The 23837-nt window shown below is 42.2% G+C and overlaps 1 protein-coding gene and 1 long non-coding RNA gene across 2 annotated transcripts in view; one reads left to right on the forward strand and one right to left on the reverse strand.

Moving 5' to 3' along the window:
* The window catches only part of LOC129717534 (uncharacterized), a 74368-nt gene that overhangs the window by 36487 nt on the left and 14044 nt on the right, over positions 1–23837 (reverse strand). The window contains exon 2 of the long non-coding RNA XR_008726688.1: positions 21449–21599. This is a non-coding gene — a long non-coding RNA (uncharacterized LOC129717534). The remainder of the gene's footprint in view (positions 1–21448; positions 21600–23837) is intronic.
* Positions 1–23837, forward strand: part of LOC129717532 (homeobox protein B-H1-like) — a 65093-nt gene that overhangs the window by 28919 nt on the left and 12337 nt on the right. Inside the window, exon 2 of the mRNA XM_055667501.1 lies at positions 7856–8087. Within this exon, the coding sequence (XP_055523476.1) occupies positions 7856–8087 (232 nt within the window). The remainder of the gene's footprint in view (positions 1–7855; positions 8088–23837) is intronic.

Raw genomic sequence — 23837 nt, forward strand, 5'->3', positions numbered from 1 at the left:
ATTTTTCGGTGAACGGCAGTGCATCATCTCAACCGTTCTCAGTTTGGTATTGCACGGGCGGGTTTAAAATGTGTACTTAGGCGACTCAAGGATCCCGGTGCCGGCCGGAAAAAGGTTAACAGAAAAGAGAAACAAGAACAGCTTGGGCGAAATTATATACTGTACTTTTTCGAAATTAAGTACGTTCATTATTGTGTAAATCACGAATTGTCCGAGCCCTAGCCGGTATCGCAGTTCAATGCTTCGCAACGAGGGGTACAAAACCATATATTGTTGCTGCTGTCGATGCCGTTGTTTCACCGTATCTGGAGCAGCCCAATTCGGTGGATGCTGTGAGAGCCGCCGGAGAAGAGCGCAGTCCTTTTCACAGAACAGCAAGTACACGGCCGGAAAAAAACTGCAAGGCAGGAGGACGTGCTGAAAAGTCTCGCTACACCACGGTGCCAAATTGCAGTCACGACAATAAATACGGTAAGAGCAAAAAAAAAAGACGAGCGGGGAGTAGGAAGCAAGTATCATTGTCGATAAGTGCATGGCCTCTTGACTCACGAGCAGCTCGAGTGGAGTGAAGTGGAGTCAAGAGTGGAAAATTATGATTATGTGCGGCGGTTGGATCCGAAGGAGTGCGCCCTATGTTGCTAACAATGTTATACAGTTGTTAAGAGCGCTTGAAATGGTGCTTCGGATTGGCTTTTTCCCTGCAAATTGAAAACGGGTAGGACGCGGTCCCTAGAAGGTATAGAAAAAGCCGAAAGGAGCAATCAAGAGGGACAATCCAAGGGTATTAAATTGCAGTTGTTAGCTCGTGGTGGTGATTCTGTGTCAATTGGGTGTTGCTTGGCTTGACTGCTAGTGCTGTGTTACAGTCATAAAGGTCAACGGATTAGGATTACTGGTCCACGGTTAGAGAGAAAGAGAGGGGAAGATCAATTTCCGTGTGGTAGCCAAGCGGAACGGCCCGAGTTTATTCAAGTGTGATGGTGTGCGATCGATGCTCATAGGAAAAAAAGAAACCAGTAAATTCACTTTGGTCGCTGCTAATTGGAAGATGGGAGGTAATTTTCCGGTAATATGTAAATATGTGCAGATGGACGAAAGGTGGCACCAATACTCGCCGCCGAGAACCGACTGCCGGAAAAAAGAGCGAGAGAAATGATGTCGATCTATCGCACGAGAAGTGCGATTTCCTACTCGTGCGTGTGGTAGTGCGTGCGAGATGAGATTTTTATTGCCAATGAAGAAATGAGCTGAGGGAACGAAACGAGTACCACAGAAAGAGCGAGAGAGAGAGGAACAGATTTGTAAGCACCCAGCGAATGAGAAATACTATCGCTGGAAGGAGGAAGAGAGCGAGAGTAAGAGATCTGACTCACAGCATTCCAGCGCAGACTGTGACGACGGTGACAACGGAGGATGCTGGATAAATAAGTGTTTGCCACGCCTTTCGAATACAATAAGCATTGGCGTCTTTGTGTGTAGTGTTGTGCTATATTCAATTAGACAAACGATGAGATCGTCCTATGCGATGTTGTTCCTCTGCAAAGAATGGTGATGCTTGGGGAAGAAATTTAGCCAGCTTAAAGGAGCTTCCGATTTCGAATTCAAATAAAAACGGCACTTTCGGGAAGTGCACCTTAATCGATTCAGAACAACGAATCAACTATTCTATTACTCTGCTCGACTCACCACCGCAATCAATCACGGCCCACCGAGCCTCCTGTCATAAATAAACAGCAATTTATGACGGGCAAAGTCAGAGAACAAGAGAGCAAATAGTGCCGTGCATGGGCAGCTGGCCCTGCCGGAGTCGACACGAAAAAACAAAACCGATTTACTCTAATTATACCCTCCGTATCGCGCTCCGCTCTGTCACCACCCGGGCCTCCTCCGATGGCGGCGGGATCTGAATTATTAACCAGCTCGACCGCAAAATACGTTAAACGTAATTGAAAACCAGATACCCATTGCGTGTTTCTGCGATTAATCGATCCCGACGCCCACCCCTGCCGGCACCCGAATCCCGGTGACCATCGAGCGAAGCTAATTTGTTGCTATTTTTGCGTGCCGGTATCGCCATGATTCCATCGCCTACTACAACTACTACTGCGGTGTCGATTCTGCATCATCAGGTGCCGAAGCCACGTCATAATCTGACATGAAAATTGATTGTGATTGATTTAATTTGTGGGGTGCCTTTTGATTAAAAGCAGTGAAACCCGCAAAGAAAACTTTTCGAGCTTGGTTAAATATTAAATTTCAATTATGCTTAGGGGGGAAACTTTCCTTATGGAACGCGGACACTTCAAACTGCTTTTCAACCTAGTTGTCTTTCCGCCGGTGGAGTAGTACGGGGTAAAAGTTTGTTTAGTTTTGTGCAAGTGTTCTGACAACACTGTATAAGTTTGACACATGTAGACAAGGAGTTATGAGATGAGTTGTGTTTATAGCAGGGCGAAGTTTTATTCTCAATCTCCTAGCATGTTGCCGTTAGGTGCGAACTTTTACCCCGCATCACTCTACGGGAACGCTTCGCGGCTAATTCGGAAAACACACAATTTCCACGGCTCATTTAGCTGCTGCTGGCGATAAATGAATCATGGCTGAGAGGGTGTTTCGGTTTGGTGCTGGCTGACTTTCGTGTCTATATCGAAGCGGGAAAACGTGGGGCTACGAAAGGTGCCCGGCCCTGGTCGGCAGCAGCACACGAGCGAACAACGGAGGTTTTCTACGGCGCGTTCGAAAAGCGTAACCGCGTGACAGCGGGCAATAACGTCGCGCTACCGAAATTGACCGCCTCTGAATCGAAACATCAACGGTAACAGGAAAATAGAAACAAGTGAACATTATAACAATTACAGATATGTAGATCGTTTTGCGAAATGTGTGTGTGCATGACTCTGCGACCCAAACAAACACACATTTGCGCCCATCTCAGCGTAACTTGAAATGGTTTTAATTGGTCACTCTCCCACGTGTGTCATAATGTAGTTATAACAACAACACAACCCACTGGTGGGCACAGTTATTCGATTGAAGCCGCCCCAGTCCTTCAGGAGCTGGCTGCCATTCTGCTGACACCGGGTGAGGTGCAATTTACTGTTCGTTTCGATGCGCGGAAAATAGCGCTCAATTTAGGCACCATTCTTGTCTATTTTATTACCGTTTTATGGTAATTTAGCTAGAATAACAAAGTGCTGTCACTCAGCCATAACCCTAGAGTGGGTAACAGTTGTGCTGTCTATTATTCTAAATGCTGAATTTTATTTGGTGATTCAGTTGTAAACCGCAATGTGACAACATGAATCACAATACCATGCCGTTATTATTTCAGGTACATTTCGCTTCACAAAATAATAGAAAACAACATGTTCCCTTCTTCGGTTTCGTGGGAATCCAATGTGGCAGAACCTAGAAAAACGGTTCGATTATAGTCGACTAGGAGATCAGTTTTCGTGCTAACGGCCCGTTTCTTGTGCAGCCCCCTGGAAGGTAAATAATCGTAATGAAAATCCAGTTCCGCGGACCTTGGAATCGCAGCACTCGATTCCACCGGAAGCGATTAGCCTAAAGTGGGTAATAGCGGCAAAGCCGCTAACCGATTGCGTGCCGTCAAAGCGTGCACTACTTTACCGACGCGGTCGAAATGCTCCCATTCTGACAGTTTAGTGCGACGGCCAATCATCTCCGTTGGGATGTTGTTACTTAGGCTGAAACCTGTAATTGGGTTGGACTTTTCTGTGTTCGCCCGATGACATATCGTTACCGTGACAGGTAAGAGCAGGGCGCATACCATCATCATTATTAGCATCATCGTAATAGTATCCTTCCTTCACCTCTTCATATTCGCCCGTGTAATGATAGAGTCTGATTACCAACAGCTTGGCAGCCTAACACAACGCGCTCGGTTAACGCTAATGGATTTGTGTAAACAAGGTTGAAGTTTCCACCGATGGCAGCGGTATAGTAGGCCGAGCGAGGTTGGCAATTTTCACACATAATTTGACTGCGACGACGTAAGAACGCGACACGGAGCTGCGTTTTCATTGGTCGTTCGGGAAATTTTTTCTCCTTAGCGAGGAGGGGCAGGTCGGTGCACTACGGCGCCTTAATGAAGAAATAAAATTAATAAACTTTGATCATTGCTGTGTTTTGCAGCAGCTGCAACCGCAGCATTTGCGGCCGTTGCCGTCCGAGGAAGGATTGCCAATTTATGTACAATTCAGGCACCTATAAAAGCGGTTGAAATGGAATATAAATGATTATTATGTGTACGGCAGCGAATCAATAAAACTATAATTACTTGGACATGACATGACAAAATGATGATAATTTTTAGCTTTTAAGCGATTTTTCTCCGACGATTGGCAATCCGGTGAATGCTCCGGAATACAACTGCGGGAGAGAGAAAAAAAAACGCGCTGAGGAGATGATTGTGGTTTTTTAATTGAGCGATCTCCTCGGCGTTATTCAGCGTCGTGGTATGGGGGGAGGAGGGGTGTCAGGGTTGTAGCCTGGGGCGATAAGCTGGTTTATTTTGATTATAAATTTAAAAGACTATTAGATTGTTTTGTGTCGAACTGTTTTGAGGTCGACATTTAAATTAAATTTATCGTTGATTTCGGGGCAAATTTTGTATGCTAGTTTCAAAAGTCCTATTCTGAGTGTTGTGCGAAACTTGAAGGAAGAGTGTAGAGTTTAATCATTTTGTAAGTTTGAGAACTGCACTGCCGCCTCCATTGTACCGTATGACGAGCTTGAGACGTTTCTCAAAAAAATCGTATGCACATTGTCCACCGGTTTCTCGTTCCAGATCTTGGAAACAGCCCAAGCTCTAGGGGCAAGACACAATTTATATATTGCGAAATTTTTCCAATATTTAATATTACAAATATCCATCGTTACATTTTTGGGCACCCTCCTAGTTATATCATAGCTAATTGACGTTACATTATCGTTGAAGGGATGTTAATTGACAGATGAACGATAAATATCAAAATATATAAACCAATATCGTGTAATATTTTCGAAATATTATTCATGAAAATAAAGATGTCTAGCTCCTAGCTCAAGCCTCTTAAATTGGATCATAGTGGTCACATTATGTTTGCTCTGCTTGGCAAGCATGTACGACCATGCATAAAGTCCGGGTCATTAAAATCCGGGAAGCTGGGAGGCCACAAAATCTTTTTAAGAAAATCAGTAAAATTTTCCTGACACCACACATGGACGATATTCTGGATACGACCCTCCAAATCATCATGGCGCGGTGTTCTTGAACCGTAGATATATTGATGTGGCATAGGGGGATGCTGGCCAACGTCGGCTTCAATATCAATACTCAGAATGCACATCATGTGCACCCACACAACGATGAAAAGTTGTATTCGAGCTTGTTGAGCACCCTGTATACTGCCTAGCTCATAAGAGGCCATCCACATACCACGTGGACAGATTTTCAACGATTTTGACCCCCCCCTCCCCCTCCGTGGACAACTGCCCATACACACACACAATATCGCACGCTAGCCTGGGGGCTAATGCGGTCTCGATCAACTAGATTAGTTGAGAGAATGCGTTATCGATATTGTTTCCGGCACATTTTGCATGTTGTAGGATAAGTACAACGATACACCGTGCCCCAGTGCTGAGTCGAGAAAATTCCAGCTCGAAAAGATCCTCGACCTGATCGGGAATCGAACCCGATATCACAACCGTGTGGGAGAGCTAGCCGACCGACATCGCTAACCACAGAACCACGGGGACCACCAGGGGACAACTGCCCATACAAATTCTAAAAAAATTGTATGGACCGTGGACATTAGCCAACCCGCCCCCCCCAAAGCTGTCCACGTGGTATGTGGATGGCCCCTAAGCCTATAATCGCTTCACTGAGTATTTCAACATCCACTTTAAATATTGTAACCAGAGCCTGACAAAATCATTTACAATTGACAATTATCAGGTAATAGTGACACTTTGACTTGAATTTATTATCTAAAATTAAAAAAAGCTTGTAGACGGTAGCTGCAACCGCTAACGCCCCCCTATAACATTCATCTCTGTCCACGTCCATCATCGTCCGCTAAACTCGACGCGCAGGCAAGCAAGCAAGCAAGTGTCATGTCATGTTGCACCGTGATCCATGCATTCGTTCGGTTCCATCCCGGCCCGGTCCGAGAGCTGCATTCCTTTGCGGTGAATCGCTGAAATAAAATTGCAATTATTTGCAGTTTGTATTAATTAAGCGACCCACCGTGGATCGTCCCAACGGCGACGGCGGCAGTGGAGGAGAAGGTGGGATAAACAAGAAAACTAATGACCCTCTGCTCTGCTGCTGAAGTGCAATGGCTGTGAATCGAATCGTCAATTAGGATTTTTTCGTAGCAGCCGGTGCTAAATGGCTTGTTTCACAAGCGTTACTACAATCTGCATAACTGTGCGGTTACGAAAGATTTACTACTCCTCCGGTTCTTGGCCGCGCGCGTTTTCATCAGAGGTAATCAGAGCAAACTCGATAATCTCCTCCCCCGGTAAAAGGTGGCCAAGTGCGGGATGAAAATGTGCATTCGAATTACCAGCATAAACAGGTGTTGAATTTAGCATTAGATTGGAGTGCTATGATAATTTGATGGTTGTTAGCCTTTTAGATTAGATGGTAATTTTCGATGAGATTTGCTCTCCCCTGCTTCAGAGTCAAGATCCGACAGTTTCGCTTCCAACTGACTGAGCAAGCACTCAAGCTTTTTATTGGGACTTATCACCCTCGTCCGAGCGTCAAAGCAACACCGAAAAACTATGCACATGTATATGAACGTAATGAGTTATGGCTAACTCGATGGCCAAAATTTTCCTAAATATATGAAAATTGCTCGCTTACTTTGATAACATTTGAATAAATTCCGAATTTGTAGCCCATTTTTTTGTACACAGTACAAAACTATCCGCACCTTAGCGGGCCACAGGCCATCAGCAGTCGGCTTAGGCGCGTAATTTACGACCTCGGAATTTGATGTGGCTGCCAGCAGCAACCGGTAGCTTTATTAGCCAGCAGCGTTGCTAGAGTTGAAAAGTCACTGATGAATTACACACAAACAAAATGGAAATATCACTTTAGATGTTTTTATTTTGTGTTTGTGTGTCCTCGGCAATGACAAAGTTATTAAACTCATGAAAGGAATCCGTTCCTTTCAACCTCCAATCGTTATCCATTTACCCCTATCAATCGTCATAATCCAGGCGATGAATTCACGCCATAGGTGGCAGCAGCAGTAGCAGCACCGCAGCTGTAGTTCCGTTGTTGTCACAATCGAATTTGCTGACGTAATGCAGCCTAATAGATTTTTAAATGTCACAATGAGAGCCCACAGTAGCAGAACAGCGAGCGCGCTTACCTCCTGGCGCGTATCTGTGAGCCTTTTTTTCCTTCTGTTATTGTAACCGTCTGATTGTTATTATTGTTATAAATATTTAAAAGCGTAATTAAGACGAATAGACGTGGAAAGAGTAAGCATCAATCGTGGGGCGAAAACTGCAATGTCACTCCCGTTTCTCACATAATTGATATCCTCGTAGACAACGAACTAGAACTGGAGAGGTCCTTATGCTAGTTTACCGTCGAAACACCCCCTTGGCCCCTTCTGCCAGCCCCGGGGGAAGCAGATCGGTATGATTAATTGCCAACGCTCTCGGGCTTAAATAGAGCGGCGGCAGCGTTCTCGCCTCGGCAACTCGTCAAGTTTATTAAAAATGAATGAACAGTGTCAAAGCTAGTTAAGTGTTTGAATGATTTTCAACTTTCCGTCATTTCACAGGAATCTGATCGATATTTTTTTTGCGTTTTTTCGTGTCCCCGCAGGCGTCAAGGACGAGGACGGCAATAGCATAAAGAATGGTCTGGGGCTGAGCGGTACAGCCGGCCTTAGTAAAAAGCAACGAAAAGCGCGGACAGCCTTCACCGACCACCAGCTGCAAACGCTGGAGAAGAGCTTCGAGCGGCAGAAGTATTTGAGCGTACAGGACCGAATGGAGCTGGCCAACAAGCTGGGGTTAAGTGACACCCAGGTGAAGACGTGGTACCAAAATCGAAGGTGAGTTACAGCAGTTTTCTTTGGGTTGCAGAATGATATAAAATTTGCTCTCGGAAGGGGCATCGAAAAATTATCGAAACGTCTGACTGTAACAATAAGCGATTCTAAAATCTACTAATGATTTTCAGATTGAAACAAAATATGTTCTAATACAAACATATAAAATGCATAAAAACAGAAAGAGAGGGAATGTACCGATTGCGTTGGAAAGAAATATTCTATTTAGAGATTTTACTATCAGAATGTTCGTGGTGTATCGAAGTTTTAGGGATTCTTCGCCTGCAAACATAAACTGTAGTGTATGGGATTTGATAAGAAAATATTCTGATGACCTCAGAAATATTCTAGAATCTATGGATTTATTCGTTTCTCGGTTGTTATCGTTCGTTTGAAGTAGACTGCTTTTGCTCAAGTTGTTTGTATCGAGCCATACAATTTTGTGATTCATTTTTAAAATCAATATGTGGATAGTTTATCAACACTTTCTTCTTAAGACTATTTGCAATCTGTAGAGTATATTTGAACGCATCATGAGTTATGTCATTCGGTTGTTCCGATTCTCCTTCGCAGTTTTTCAAATTGCATTGACCTAACTTTTTCATATTTTTTCTTGATTTTCAGCTCGATTCGATGTAAATAGCACTACTATTGATACTTTTTCGGAAGTATTCAGCAGAAATGATTAAAAACTTTCATCAAATGATGTTTTTTCGCGAATTTCCTAGGGGCTAGACACCTTTATTTCAATGAAAAATATTTCGATAATATTACTCGATATCGGTAGATATATTTTGATATTTATCGTGTACCTGCCAATTGACAACCCTCCAACGATAATATAACGCCAACGAGCTATGATATAAATAGAAGGGTGCCCAGAAATGCAACGATAAATACTTCTTAATATTGAATATTGGAAATATTCCGCAGTATATCAATAGTGTCTTGCCCCAAGCGGATTTCGGGATTTACGCAGATTTTTTCACGCGCTACGTATTGTAAAGACTTTAGTTTACTCAGAGGGAGAAATGAGTGGTTAAAATATTGTGACCCAAATCAACGGTTAAAATCTAAGCCAAACGCACTCAAAACGTAACATCTTATTGATGGGTATTTTAATCAGTTACAATAAATAGCTTAGCTAGACGTCTTTATTTTTATAAAAAATATTTCGATAATATTACACGATATTGGTTGAAATATTTTAATATTTATCGTTTATCTGTCACATTGACATTTCTCCAAAGATAATGTAACGTCGATGAGCTATGGTATAGATAGAGGGGAAATTGCAACGATAAATACTTCGTAATATTGAATATTGAAAATATTTCGGAATATATCAATAGTGTCTTGCCCCTAGAAATAACATGTCCATTTTTATACGATTTCATTTTTCTGTGGCTAAATATTAAATTAAAAATGTTTCAATATTACGTTATTCCAGTATGGTTCAACCGAGGGCTTGTGTACCTTTTCATGGTTGATTAAATAATGATCTATGGTGGTGAGAGTGTAGAGAAATAAACCTAAACATAAAATTTAATGGATTGAAGGTTCTCACAGAATTTTGCGAGTTTTATTCCTGTAGCCTTTTATTGTCACCACCGATTCGACGAGTCGAATGTAAAAGTCAGTCAACATTGCATTTTGATGACGAATCTGACACCACTGAGTTACAGGGTGTTCAGTAAGTTCGAATACACTTTAAAAATGTGTTGAAAGCTTAAAATTTAAAATATTCTTTCCTGAATTTATTTCTATTGAAGCAGTGTTCATTGATAACCTTTACGACATATTAGCTGGGAGCACACCCCTCTGTGCTGTTTGTCGAGCTTGAGTCTGGGAAAAAGACTTACCGAGAAAATCAGTCAAATTTCCCCTATACCACGCTTGGACGATATTCACCGTGTGGACTGGTGCACCGTTCTATTGAAAGACGTAATGATCCTTCCTATAGAGGTCCCGAAGTGTCGGTCTCCAACCTTTTTAAGATTCTCGGCCTTACAGTACCCGGCGTTGATTTTCACGTTTTTCCTCGATAAACACCAGTGGGAGCTTCCCATGCTCGGATACGGTCCCTTAACCATCACCGACGCGGTGCTCTGGAACCGCGGGATGTTTATGTAGGACGGGGGGTGCTGGCCGACGTCGGGGCCTACAGCTGATCATTTTGAACACTTTGCGGCTGTTGCAAAACAAAGAGTTTCTCATCAGAAACTTACCTGCGTGCCGCAAACAACTTTATTACACATTTAATTTATCTCGGCAAACTTCCCAACAGCTGAACGAGCTCGGCGAAGTTTTTAACAAATGTCAGCAAATTATTTTGACGAGCATTCAGCAAATATATCGATCTACCGTAAACCAGCATGTATTGACATTTTGTTTGCCGAAGTTCTTGAAAATTCTGCCGAAAAGTCGAGAGCATTTCGCTGAATTTATCAGCTGTTGAATTCTCGGCAATAAAATCTAAGTGTGTACGACGTCGCAGTATACTTTCATCATGCGCGGTGAACAAGCAACAAATGTCAGCAAGCCGACACTATGCGCATCGGTGAATCTATATATGTGGTTCAAACTGACACCAATACCAAAACTCAGAATGCACATGGCGCGCACCTACAAAACCATGGAAGGTTGTGTTCAAACTTATTGAATACCCTGTATGAAACCGTGCTGGCAAAGTAATTTTTTTTATTGCTAATCTCTCTCACTCTCTCTGAGTATTTCTTAAAAAAATGTTTAATTATGAGTTATTTTCACTCAATATCATGTTGAAACAACTTAAAATTGAGTAATACAACATTTACCTAGGTTTGAGGCAACGCACGGAGGCGCCAAGTTAGGTGAAAAACAATTCAGGGTATGTTGCTTTTCTCACTTTGTTTTTGATAACAACTAGAGAGCGAGCAAGTGCCAGATACTCAATCATAAGTTTAAAGAATCCAACCGGTCGGTAGTTTTTTTGTGTATAAGGCTAAGCTACTCTGCGACTTGCATATCTGAGAGACGTTGTCAGAATCCTCGGTCACATTTTGAAAATCATGTAATCGCTTTTGTCCACAAATTTTTGAAGATGGATGTGCTCGAAATTGTAAACACATTAAACTAAATTACTAACTAACATAATTATGATAGAAGATTTGATTTCTTCATTTCTTTGTTAAATATTGGAGTGATCGTAAACATTTTGGTCCAGTTATTGCTCTAAACTAGTTTACAAATTATTTAGCTTCTGGAATGTTTTTTTTCAGTGGAAACTTCTCGATGTGAATCAAAAATGGTACAATCACTATTTTAGATTGTATTTAAAAATTTTTGGGCAAATCATCAATCATGTTTGGTACGAAAACTGTGTTCCCGATTCGATAGATTTTCACTCTGCGCGACTATATAAAAACATAGACTTTGGAGAGTTCAGGCGTAAAAAGCTTGTTTTTTTTTTTCAAAGTACCAACCGAATTGACAAGGGGCTCGTGTGGCTGTCAACCTCCATATATTTTTCATCTACCACTCATTCATTCTGGTACCAGCGTTTCTGGTACTCACCTTTTGGTTGGTTTGCCCTTAAACAAAAGAATTATAGTAAACGTTCCACAACTGTCGGTAGATTTATTCTCGAATAAATATCGTTTTAGATGGAGAAAACAAGAACTCAACGTTTGTTTTTAGTACAATGTGCACTTCCAATGAATGAGATAGGTTTTTTTTTCTCTCCTTGTTTTTAGCTTAGACCTATCGGTCCATAAAGCAAGATAGGTTTCAATTTATGATTGGTAGGCAAAATGTTAACGTTTATAGTACCCTGGTTATTGTTCACTCGTGACGAGAACAAAACTTTTAACGATTAGCGTTAAATGTAGGAGATAGTCAATTCAGTTCCAACAGTAAGTGCAAATAACATGCTGTGATTAGATATGAATTTAATTTTGAATAGCCGAGCTCTAGTAATTCTATTGTTTGCTGATTTAGAATGGAAACCGACTGGGGTATATCATACATCTTGGCAGGTACCGATAATAAGGCTCCCCTTGTGCAAGCCAATTGGTTCGATCAATCGGTTTTAAAACACAGCTGTCAGTCTGGGCTCTTGGCGGCCAATTGTGTTTGTCAGGCCGTAATTTCCATATCGCTGATAAATGGCGCACAACCGCCGCTCGAACCGGCAAAACTATTCATTTAGCTTACGAGCGAAAAGCACCACCCTTGCAGAACAAACAAGCTAATGAGAAAATCACTGCATTAGGCCGTAAACCGTATCATCAAACAGTCAATAATATGTTGCATGTAGCTGCTAGTTGCGACCAGCTGCGGCCGTTGTTCAGGTTGCGAAGCGGTCCGACCGCAAAGCCACCCGTCAATTGGAACGCATCAAACGTTGTACGTAGCTATGCAAATTACGTCATTTCGATTTTCGATCAAAATGCTGAATTATTATTTTGCCGAGTTCGGTTTGAGGTCGGCCCGAGACACGCTGGCAGACAAATCAAACTGACAGCGCCCCGTACGGCATCAGTGGGGACAGTGCGGGCAGTTCGACAGACAGTCGGTCAAACACACATACGCACCTGTCATTACGGCTTTGATTTATTGTTTGTGGTTTTGCGATATCAATTTATTTATTGTATTTTCACTGGCTCTCGGCCACACAGTCCCAGAGTCTCGGCAAAATAACACGATTTAATACCTGATTAAATTACCCGTTGCGCCGCAAATTGAACCGAAGGGATCAGACAGCAAACAGCACAAATCGGCACGCACATCTATATACAGGTACAGGTACATGCAGGCGGACCGCAGCTGTCATGATACTCTCCGGGCGCTGGGGTTCACATTTGGACCGTCCAATCAGTTCAGTTTATCGATGGGATATTTGCTTCGTTTCCACCGACAATCATAAGTGGCTTGTAACAAATTTGTCTCGATGCTTGTCGATGTAGGTTGGGGGGAGGAAAAAACAAAACAAAGACCAACACTCCTGTGCGGGCCTTGCCAGGGGTGAGAGGGTAGTTCACAAGGAAAACACATAAAAATTCTTACGACTGTAACCGCATAAAAACCGCAGCGGGCCTATTAAGATAACAGTCGTTCTATGCCCTGCCATGGCTACATAACTAACGGGCTTTCTTTCGCCTCCCCTTCTGGGTTTTTCAGAAAGGACTTGTCGACCGGTGGTTACTAGTTTGGATAGGTAAACTGGCTGTATCTCTTCCGGAGAGCGCCCTCAAACGGAGGCAATATCGCTTTGTTTTAAAACCAGATTTAATCGCGCCCTACGGTACTTCAGGGTGCGATAGTTATTTATGAGGTGCCCTAGCTGTAACATATCCGACACTCTGCCCAGGCCACTATCCTATGTGCGCACTCACAAGGACGAAGGAGAACAGTCTTGGCGCTGCTCCGAACAAAGAAGGAAAATAGCGTTTAACTATTGCATGCTAATCGGTGCTTGCTGATAACGGTAGAAATTAGCGCGTTTTGTCGTATGCAAATTTTCGTTAAACGACGCCAGGGTACTGTTAAAAGCTCGTGTTAATGGCTAGACAAAAAAATAGAATCCTTTCTTGTTTTGCAGTAAAACTTGGACGCTATTTCTCTAAATCTCTAATTAGCAAAGCTAATTTTCAGTTAGTGGATTAGTGAGCTCGCTAGTTTCACTTTTTTATGATTACAAACACTGTTTTGTGATACTTAATATCATGATACTGTTCAGTGACGTTAGAATAAAATGAGTTTGAGTTGTGGTTTTGCAGATATTAGCGGATTCTCCACCAATCTAATGATGTCCGCCATTGCATAACGCCAATCGAGTACAATAATTATTCGCAATCGTTCGTGTGTGTGTATTCGTGCGCACCGGAAGCTCGGATTTTGAGCTACTTTTCGCGAGCAAGCTAGCAAGCGACGAGCGCGGCTATGATTAATGGTGCTACCATTGGTTCGATGGAAACATTTGATAGACGCCGCACAATTAACGACAGAACGATTGCCGGGCCATTAAATTACCATGTAAATAGAGAGCTAACAAATTAATTTCGGCGCTTTCTGTCACTGCGCCGTTCGGCGGATTAGATTGATTTGTTTTTCCCGATTGTGGTCGGAACGAAAGGGCCGTAAAAAAGAGGACATAACCCTAAATCGCGGGGAAATAACGATGCGGGCAATAATTCGTTAATGTGTACGCGCTTTGGTACTAATTTGAATTTGATTTATTAGGATGTTGCTTTTTTTAGCGCTCGAGGATCCTATCCTGGAATTGAGCTATTGTGTGCCTCGTCAAAAATCTGGTGCCCATTGTTGCTTCGAGGCGAGCTTGTGGCGAGGTACAGTTCGCTTGCAAGAGTACTCATTGTGGCTTTTTATGGCCCCGCTAATAGCCGTAAAAAATCGAGAGCGTCTCTCGGAACGAAGTGCGCCCCGAAATTAACACTGAACTAACAAATTTATTCATACATAAACGTAATAAATTTGCATACGGACTATAAATTTCGTTTAAGTGAATTGTGCGATTTTTTCTCTGCTTCTTTGGATGATTTATCAAAACTGTTCTGCTCGAGCCGGGTACGGTAATTGGCTCTGCAAAGCTTTGTAACGCATCTCCTTGTATGATGATTTCCTTTGCAGACAGTCCAGTATGATTAATTAATACCAGGAGAGCTCTGACCCATACGCTATTCTCACACCCAGGTCAGCAAGTTCGCAAATCCCATCTGTCATCCCACCTAGAAGGACATCGTCGGTAACAAGAGATCGTGCTGAGCCAGGTCTACTTGGTACTCGCTTACAACAGTTCAAACATGTTCGGCAAAAATGAAGTGAGAAATCGTCGGCGTCGCACCTTTTCATGGTTGATCATAATTGGATTCCGAACACAGGTTCGCATCAGTGATGCATCTCATCCCGTTCATTAAAGGATCACCGAAACACTTTCCGGCTGGCGCCAATCCCGTGCAGTCAGCGCAGGCCGCCTAAATCCTGTGGCGCCGGAAACTGAGTCAGCACAAACCCCTCGACAATCGCTCGTTTTTTTTCCCTGTATCATCTTCTAATTATTACCCACACTCTCAAGACCCGCTCAAATGAAGGAGGCTGCTGGAAGTCTCTCCCTGTCTCTGCTAGCAGCGAGGCGGCGAGGGGAAATTTGTTTTAGAGAAGCCTAATTGAAAGTGTCTGACGATATGTGTATCGATGGTTGTAATTTTGATGTTTTTTTCCCGCTGGAATCGAACCATGATCCGGCGGCAGCGGCCGCTGGGACTCTTTGGGCGGAAACTGCCGACACACAGCCGTCGAGTGGGATCATGCGATGATTTCTTTGTTCAGGTCGTGAAACCAAGCGTATGTTGTGGTTAACTATTTCTTGTATGTTAAATCTCGCATTGCCAATGAAGCTGGTTTTGGAGATAGAAAAGACAAACGATTTACCTACAATAGGGGTCTTCATATCGAGCTCGTATCGAAATAATCAGCCGTAAACTGTGAAGCTTCCATTACATTGGAGGTGAGTATTTTTACGGATGGGCATTTGTATACGAGCTCGACATGAATACCCATGAATGTCACTTGTTCCGACAGTTTTACGGTTACCATACGTATCTACCTATTTTCACTTTGAATGTCATCGGCAAATAATTACCGACAGAAAAAAAATCGTGTTTTCTATTTTTGTTCGTTTTCAGAAACCGGTACAAATAATCAATGAGGTGTACATAAAATACTTTAAATTTGACGGTTTTTAAAAGAATGGACTTCGTGTATCCAATTTGGAACTAGTACGTGGTAATCATCGAAACGTGCATAAAGTTTTACAAGTATTTTGTATTTTCATCAAATGTTTTTTCATCCTGTTTGGAGAAGCAGTGGAATTGGTGTTTCTTTTTTTGCTTGTGTGTTTGTCTTCTACTGACAAAGTTTGTCTAGTACATAATTGGAATCAAACTTATCAGGTATAGTTTATTCCAACTCCAAAGGCTTCATCTAACCTTATTTTTTGTTGTTAGTGATAGCTAAAATCAGCTACTTATTTTTGTCGGAATCACATGCCTTTTTCCACGACAGGTGTAAGTTTTTTTTTATATTTTCTTACATTGTTACAATTAAAGATATTCGAAAACAAAACTATAGTTTTTTGTGGCACAATTTATCACATAATAGTAGACAAATAAACTTTGAATGTTCTGAATTACATCTGACAGATGTTGAACAGTGTTGACACTTCGATGAAAAATGTTATTATCGATACATTTGCTCGAGATTTTGTTAACATCGAAAAACTTCACATATTTCTATCTATCTGTATGTTTTACGACACTGCTCTAAAGCAGGGTCGTTTGAAAAAGTTTGTCAATAGAAGTCGTTGTAAATTTTCCATGTGAAAAAGTTTGTTTTATGAATTTACATAACGCGAATTGCCAAGTGATTTGCTTGAAATGTGTGTGAAATGATTTTCACCTTATTTCCGGAGAAGCCACACTACCAATGGAATGGTTGTTTCTTTTTTGTTTTTCGCATATTTGCCTTCTATTGATAAAGTTATTGGGTTTCTAAAGTTTCGCATTGGGTGTAAAAAATAAACCTCTAGAAAACTGTGCTTAAGTTGATAATGATTGATGTGTCTTTAGTAATCAAACTAATCGAACCTATCAGTTATAACTTAACCAAACGCCAAAGGCTTCATATAATTTAATTTTTTGGTGTCAATGATGACTTAAATCAGTCGCTAATTTCTTGCTGGAATGACAAACCTTTTTCCATGGGATAGTAAACGAATTTTTCAACCTTTTATACACTCTTCTTATTAAAGATGGTCGAAAACAAAACTATAATTCCTTTTTGTGGGACAATTTATCACAAAATAGCAGTCAATCGTTATTTGATAGATGTTTAACAGTGTTGCTAGTTTCATTCAAAATGATATTTTCGGCGAAGGATGATTGCTATTCAAAATTCATTTTACAAAAATAATAAATCTGCTTGAAATTTAACATCGAAAAACCTCACATATTTTTATTCTAATTCTTTGATATATTGTTCAAAAACCAGGTCGTTCAATTTGTTGTTCAAATTGCCAATTTGTTCAAATCATTGCCAATTTCACATGTTGAAAAAGCTAATTTTATAAATTGGTACAAGTTCGCGGTATCAAGTGATTTATACTTTCATCGAAATGCTTTTCACCTTGTTTCCGGAAAAGCCACACTATCAATGGAAATGGTGTGTTTTCATGTTTGCTTGCATATTTGTATCCTATTGATAAAGTTATTTTCCTCTGAAATTTCGCATCGGGCGTATAGAATAAACCGTTGGTAAACTGTGTTAATGTTGACTATGATGTGTGTCTAGTAATTAATCTTATCAAAATTATCAAGTCCATTTCAAAGGCTTTATGTAACTTAATTTTTGGTTTTTTACGATGACTTAACCAGTCGCTAATTTCATATAGAAATGATAACTCTTTTTCAACGAATACACACATGTATACGATTCTTTCATATTGTCTTGCACTCTTATAATTAGAGCATGGGCGCAACTACGGGGGGCTAGGGGGGGGGCTGAAGCCCGCCCTAGAACGTGTTTAGCACCCCCTAGAATTTCCCAGAGAATGATTGTATTCAATATATATACATTCCATACTACTTATCAGAGCATCAAAATCAACACAAATTGAGATGTCGTCATTCATTGGCTAAGAACTAGTTCTGCACCCAGGATCGATTCTCAACCCTTGCTCTCTTACTCACTTTACCAGTCAGACGAGAGCTGTAGTAACTCGTGCTGTATCAAGAAGTCGCCAGTTTACTCGGTTTTGGGCTGTGTTTCACCAGTTCCCCAGACGTCTCATCACTCGCAAGTCTCTTTCGATCTGGTCGAGCCATCTTAATTTCTTGTGCCGGTAGGGTTGCTGAAAAGAAGTGATTTCACATGGTTGTCGTCCGGCATTCTTAAGATGTGACCGGCCCACCGCAACCTATTGTCTTTCGCCAGGTGTGCAATGGGGTGCTCTCCAAGCAGCGATTGTAACTCATAGTTCATGCGCTGTAGCCATTATCCGTCGTCCGCTTGTGCTCCTCCGTAGATAGTCACCTTCTGTTCGCCGATAGGCACCTTCTGTTCGAAAATATCAAAAGGACTTCCATAGAGGACTACCGGTTATCAGGGTTTTGTAGTTTTTTGTATCGAAGTGGTCATGTCCGATCATCACCGTGATTGGTGCGTACGTTTGTAATGTCTGAGAAGAACGGGCCGTCGTTGAGAACGTGGTCAATTTGTTTTGCTGTACGTTGCTCGAGGAAAGAAGTGACTTTGGCTGTGCGGGCCGATAACCGGCTTATATAAGGCTATCCTTCCGTTCATGTCCCCAACGATGATCTTGATATCTCTACGCGAGCAGCTATCGTAGAGTTTCTCCAGCTGTGCGTAGAACGCTTCTTTCCTTGCATCAGGTCTTCCTTCGTGAGGGCAGTGCACAGCGGGAATAGTGTAGTTGTGGAACCGACTCTTAATTCTCAACAAACACAACCTGCCGCTGATTGCCTGCCGCTTTGGTGGTACTGTGCCTTGCGGCGTCAAATCCACCGTACCTTCTCCCCTTTCAGGCAAAGCTCCTGGAGCGCGACGATGTCGAAGTGGCGGGGTTCTAGCTGATCCAGCAGAATTCGGTCGACATCCGGGTCGTTAAGCGATCTACTGTTACATGTACTGAGCTTCTAATCGTCGTCCTTATTTCGTCAGCTGGGTCATTGCCGATTGTTCCGGTTCGTTTTGAATTCTTGATTCTCCGTAGAATGTTTATTTTAGTATGCTGCCTCACTAGGGCTGCGATACCTAGTCTCGCGACGGAGCTGCCGCCATGGATGTAGCTGGCGAGACACCGCATTTCATAGTTCAACCATCCGGTCGGATCAGTCGCTGTTTGAGCCGCCCAGCCTGTGGGGTAGACGCGCAGACAAGCTGCTCTCTAGGAGAACAACTACCCCACCGGTTTACCGGTTTTTCCTTGGTTGCTCGTATCCCAGTTGGTACCACGTGGAGGTAGGAATAGGGCAATATGCCTTGAACCACACTTGGGTCTATGTTCTTCTAACTAGTACGGGTGAACTGTTAAAAAGCACTGCCCAGCCGTTTACCGAATCTAGCTCTCCTCAATATCGAATCATTGTTGCTGAAAGAGCTTGGCGTTGACGATGTGTTCAAGATATTCAGTACATCTTCGGAGATTCTAACCCGAAGTGATTTTTTTCTGCTTTTACGATACTATTTTAAGCGTTATTAAATAAGCATATTCAAACTCTTTTTTAAGTGACATACATGAAAACTAGCCCCCCCTAGAAATTTTCCTTAGTTGCGCCCATGAATTAGAGATAATCGAAAACAAAACTATAACTCTTCCTGTGGGACAATTTATCAGAAAAAAACGAACTAAGAAAACATTCGATCTGAATCTTTTTCGATATAATTGATTATAATTTGACAGATGTTTAACAGTGTGGTCAGTTCGATTTAGAGTGATATTTTCGACAAAGTATGATTTATATTCTGAACTTATTTTTGAAAAAAGAATAAGTCTGCTCGATATTCGTCCACGTTCAATGTCAAAGCTGAAAGTTTCGCGATTTTAATCATTTTTACTTGCCATGCTAGAAGTGATAGGAAAGCGATATAATTTTTGTAGAATAATAATGAAAATTGGACGAAATTTCAGCTTTCTGGAGATCTCCCAGTATTCCCAATTTGGTGCGAAGTCACTCACATCGGAAATCAATGTTACCACCATCAAACACCCTTCGAAAGCAGCTGCATTCAATAAACCCGTTCCGTTTCCCCCTTTGATCTCCCTGCACCGTACACGGTTCCAATCCGGCACTTCTCCACCAATAAAGGAATAAACTTAATTTCATCAGTTCACACCCGGCAGAAGGTGATAATTGCTAATTACATTAAAACTCGAACGGGCCCCCGACAAACGGTAAATCTCTGTTCCACGCTGGGAAAACCACCCGAAAACACGATTTAAAACCGCTTTATACTTCGGTTGTCACCCTTCCCGGGTCGCCCGGGTGGTGGGTGGTGGGTGACCCAACCGCTAGGGAAGAAGCGGCACCAGAAGAAAAAGCCGAACTAGCCAAATTGGATTACTCTGCCTAAATAGGTTGCCCCTCGGTGTTCTCTTTTGCCCGAGACCGAGCCCACCGAAAACACGGAAGGAGCTATCCGCACGGAAACCACCCGAAAGCAACTCCGAAACTTTGAAGTTTTCACCTCGTCCCGTACCGCAGCCAGCCGCTCCGGTGAGGCACTTCAATTTGTGCTCGCGTTCGTTCCCTTTAATTTTCTACCGTCAGATCATCAGCAGCACCGTCGTCATCGTCGTCGTCGACCGTCGTAGACGGCCGGCTCTTCTCTATCCTATCTTTCTCTTCTATAGCATTAGTGTAGTAAATTATCGACAGTAATTTACATCTATTTGATTTTGTGGTTCCCTTCTTTGAACGGACGAATGGTTCATTGATAGTTTTTTTTCGGTTTCATTCTCTGCATACACAAACCCCCTGCTTATAACAAAGCATGTTATAATCTTGTTTATTCAATTTGATTCATTTAATGGCACATTGCCACACTCTGCCGAGCGAGAGCGAGAATTTGTGAATGAATTTCGCCCTGAAGAGGTGAGATCGGGTTCGGGGATATCCGGCGACACGCATGAACGCTCGGATCTACGAGTTCTTCCCGCTTTAGTAGGTATAATGTAATCAATTAGGCTTCGGACCCCGATAATTGTACGGAGCCGAAGTGTTTGTTTTCTTGTAACTTCCACACGACAGAGGAAGTCACATGCAGACTCCAACACCGACTGGAAGTCTCGATCGGATGCATTTCACGGACGATACTCGATCATTCATGGGAATTGCGCCCGCCAGCCGGTAATGAGATCCTCGATATTTGACAAGCGCTACTCGAACTGGTGTTGAGTTACGTGGCGCACGTTCTGGTCCATCGGCTCGTTACGGCTTGGTCCAATGGGCAAACACTTGCCTGCAATGGGTATGATCTTACACAAATAGATTGCGGACAAGACATATACGGTCCACGGTGGTGGCATTCCGATCCGGACTGTGAGATCCGGCACTGGGTGGCATTCCTTTACGCCGGGCTGCTGAATTATATGGGAATGAAAGCCTGACACCTGAGATTGCTGAATGAGGCCCCGATTTGCTTGAGATCATGGGAAGAACCTGTACCGTTAGGTAAAAGCTAATGATTTGACTGACAGAATGCTGCTGTCAAACTTAGCAAACATTCTGATACATAAAACAGCTAGTTTTGCTAAAATAGTTGAATTAGATTGCTTATCTACCTACCTTTTAACCAACATTTTTTCAGCCATAGCTGGATAAATGTCTTTGCAGAAGCGCTTTTTCAGCAACGAAAAGTTTCTCTGGAATGGACGCAAATTCGATGCGTGTGTAGGTTATTTTGAGCACAGTTGCTCTGTTTACCACTAACAGTCTCCTGAAAAAGAGATCCATAAAAAACCAAACAATTAGTTTTGCGTAACGAACCGCAATTATAGTTTTAAACATATCGAAAGCGTAGGGGGGAAAACAATAATTACGTTTGTTTGACATTCAAATTAGCACAACGCTTGCGATGTGGTGCGCTCTGCTCCGCTTTTCCACGATTGTGTGACCATCATCGGCAACGACAACGACTGCTGCAAATTATAGCTCTTCCATCGGCGGCGGTACCACAGCCGCAGATCGGAAGTCAGCGGAAAAGCCACTAGCGCTAATGGTATTCTTTTATTGTGTTGATTTCTTTTGTTAGACAGAACCGAACCGAAGCCCGATCGTTGTTCGCCCCGTGCTGGCTGCCGTGGCGACACGTTTGGATTCGTTTTGCCAGCTCACGGTAGCACACGTACACTCGCACACATGTACCCAGGCGTCACATTCTGTCCAATGTTGCCATTATAGCGAATAAAACCAGGTTTTGTTAGATCTTAGCGTTGTTTTGCAAAGAAGGTTCAAAAATTTCAATCGAAAAATAAGCCCGAATAAGGCGAGAACTATAAACATTTAAACCTTGCCAGATACTCTTTGAAACCTACTGGCAACCCTGGTTCCCTCATAAAACCTCGTAGAAGACCCAACCAGAGGGTCGATTATGAAGGTTTTTTACAGTTACCAGGTGCGCTATCGAAATCACGTCGTCGTTAACAAGCTGGCAACGTATTTATCAATTGATATAGACTTGAGCTGCCCTGCCGTGTATGCCATAATCGGCGGCTAGCAGTTTAATTTGATTTTTATTACGCGATATGCTCCGGTTGTGTTTTGTGTTTCCTGCCCTCACACACACAGTTTTTCGTTCCCGCGGGTGGCGCAGGGAAAAGGGTGTATGATAAATTAATCACACTTTCTTCGTGAGCAGACACACACGGGTTTCTAACTTTTCAAGCTACCGCCGAGGCTGCAGATCGAACTGGGAATGGGCAAAGGGTCTCGAATGCGGAAAGGTGACAACATTTTCTCGACTTTTCGACTCAGTTTCCTCGCAGCCGTTGAGCCGGCCTGGATTGCAGTGTGGTAGCGCTATAAAACAGGGTGACATGGTGATTAATGGAAGTTTTTGATCCTTTCAAGTTGTTCGTCTCAGAAGTGCACTTTTTGCTGTTTTTTATTTTTCTCTGTTTGAAAACAGAAAACCGATTAAAATTTAACTGTTTTTTTTTCTTCTTGCGTGGCGAAAGGCTCAGCTCCAATGAGTTGATTCTTCGATGCAAAGACCGAAAGATTAATTAAAAAGTTATGATTACGGCAAAACTGTCGACGGAAGGGTGACAAATCGACAAAGATACTGGCTGGTAACGAGTTTCTTTTTCTTCATTACTGAATGCAGAGAGAGAATACAGTTGTCAATCCACCTGGTGGTACGAATAATTCGCCTAGCTTGTCGCTTTTTTGCTTGAAAAATTTGTTATTTGTTAAAATGTATTAGCTCATACAACCATAATCTATGGCATTTAATTTTTGATTTGAATAAATTTAAACATGAAGGATTTGCGTAGCATCGATTGATAGAATAAGTTCTTGAAAGTATATAGTACAATTTTCGGTAACAAAAGAAAAAATCTTTAGGACTCAAATTTTAGACGTAGGATTACGTCTTACTTTATTAGGGCAGAATGCCAAATATTGAGACTGAAGGGAAACGGCAGAATGAAAGATTTCAAATTGTCTATAAATTTGTTATTACTAAATAAATTTTGGTCATTCACACCTCTTTGTATTGACTCTAGTTTATGAAATCAGTTTATTTCGTAAACGACATTTTTTCTTTTTTTTTGGTGTTTTCTATCTGTTGCGGTATGGCAGGTGGTAACCATAACTACTTCAAATTAATGATTTTGGGGCGCTAAGAAGGAGCCATTGATGTTGTTATAATAGCGATATCCGGCAAGTCTGTTATTTAATGGTTATTGCGGGTCGCTATTTGCATATGACGCGGGATGATTCTCGTTTTCTTGTTATTTCCAGTAGTATTTTTTTTTCAAGTAATTTATCAAACGATTTTTCCCAGTTGTTAAGGATCATAAATCTGGCGGTTAATTTTGCTATAAAAATTACCGGATTCTCCACTTGGTGTAACCACCTTGCTCATTGAGCTCCTCTTCGTCTCGTACCAACCAATTTCGAGGTGGGAACCAATTTTGCAGGGTAGTTTTCCGTCGTTCTCGAAACGTGCCCT

The sequence above is a fragment of the Wyeomyia smithii genome, chromosome 1 (assembly GCF_029784165.1).
Source record: "Wyeomyia smithii strain HCP4-BCI-WySm-NY-G18 chromosome 1, ASM2978416v1, whole genome shotgun sequence".
Taxonomy (NCBI): Eukaryota; Metazoa; Arthropoda; class Insecta; order Diptera; family Culicidae; genus Wyeomyia; species Wyeomyia smithii.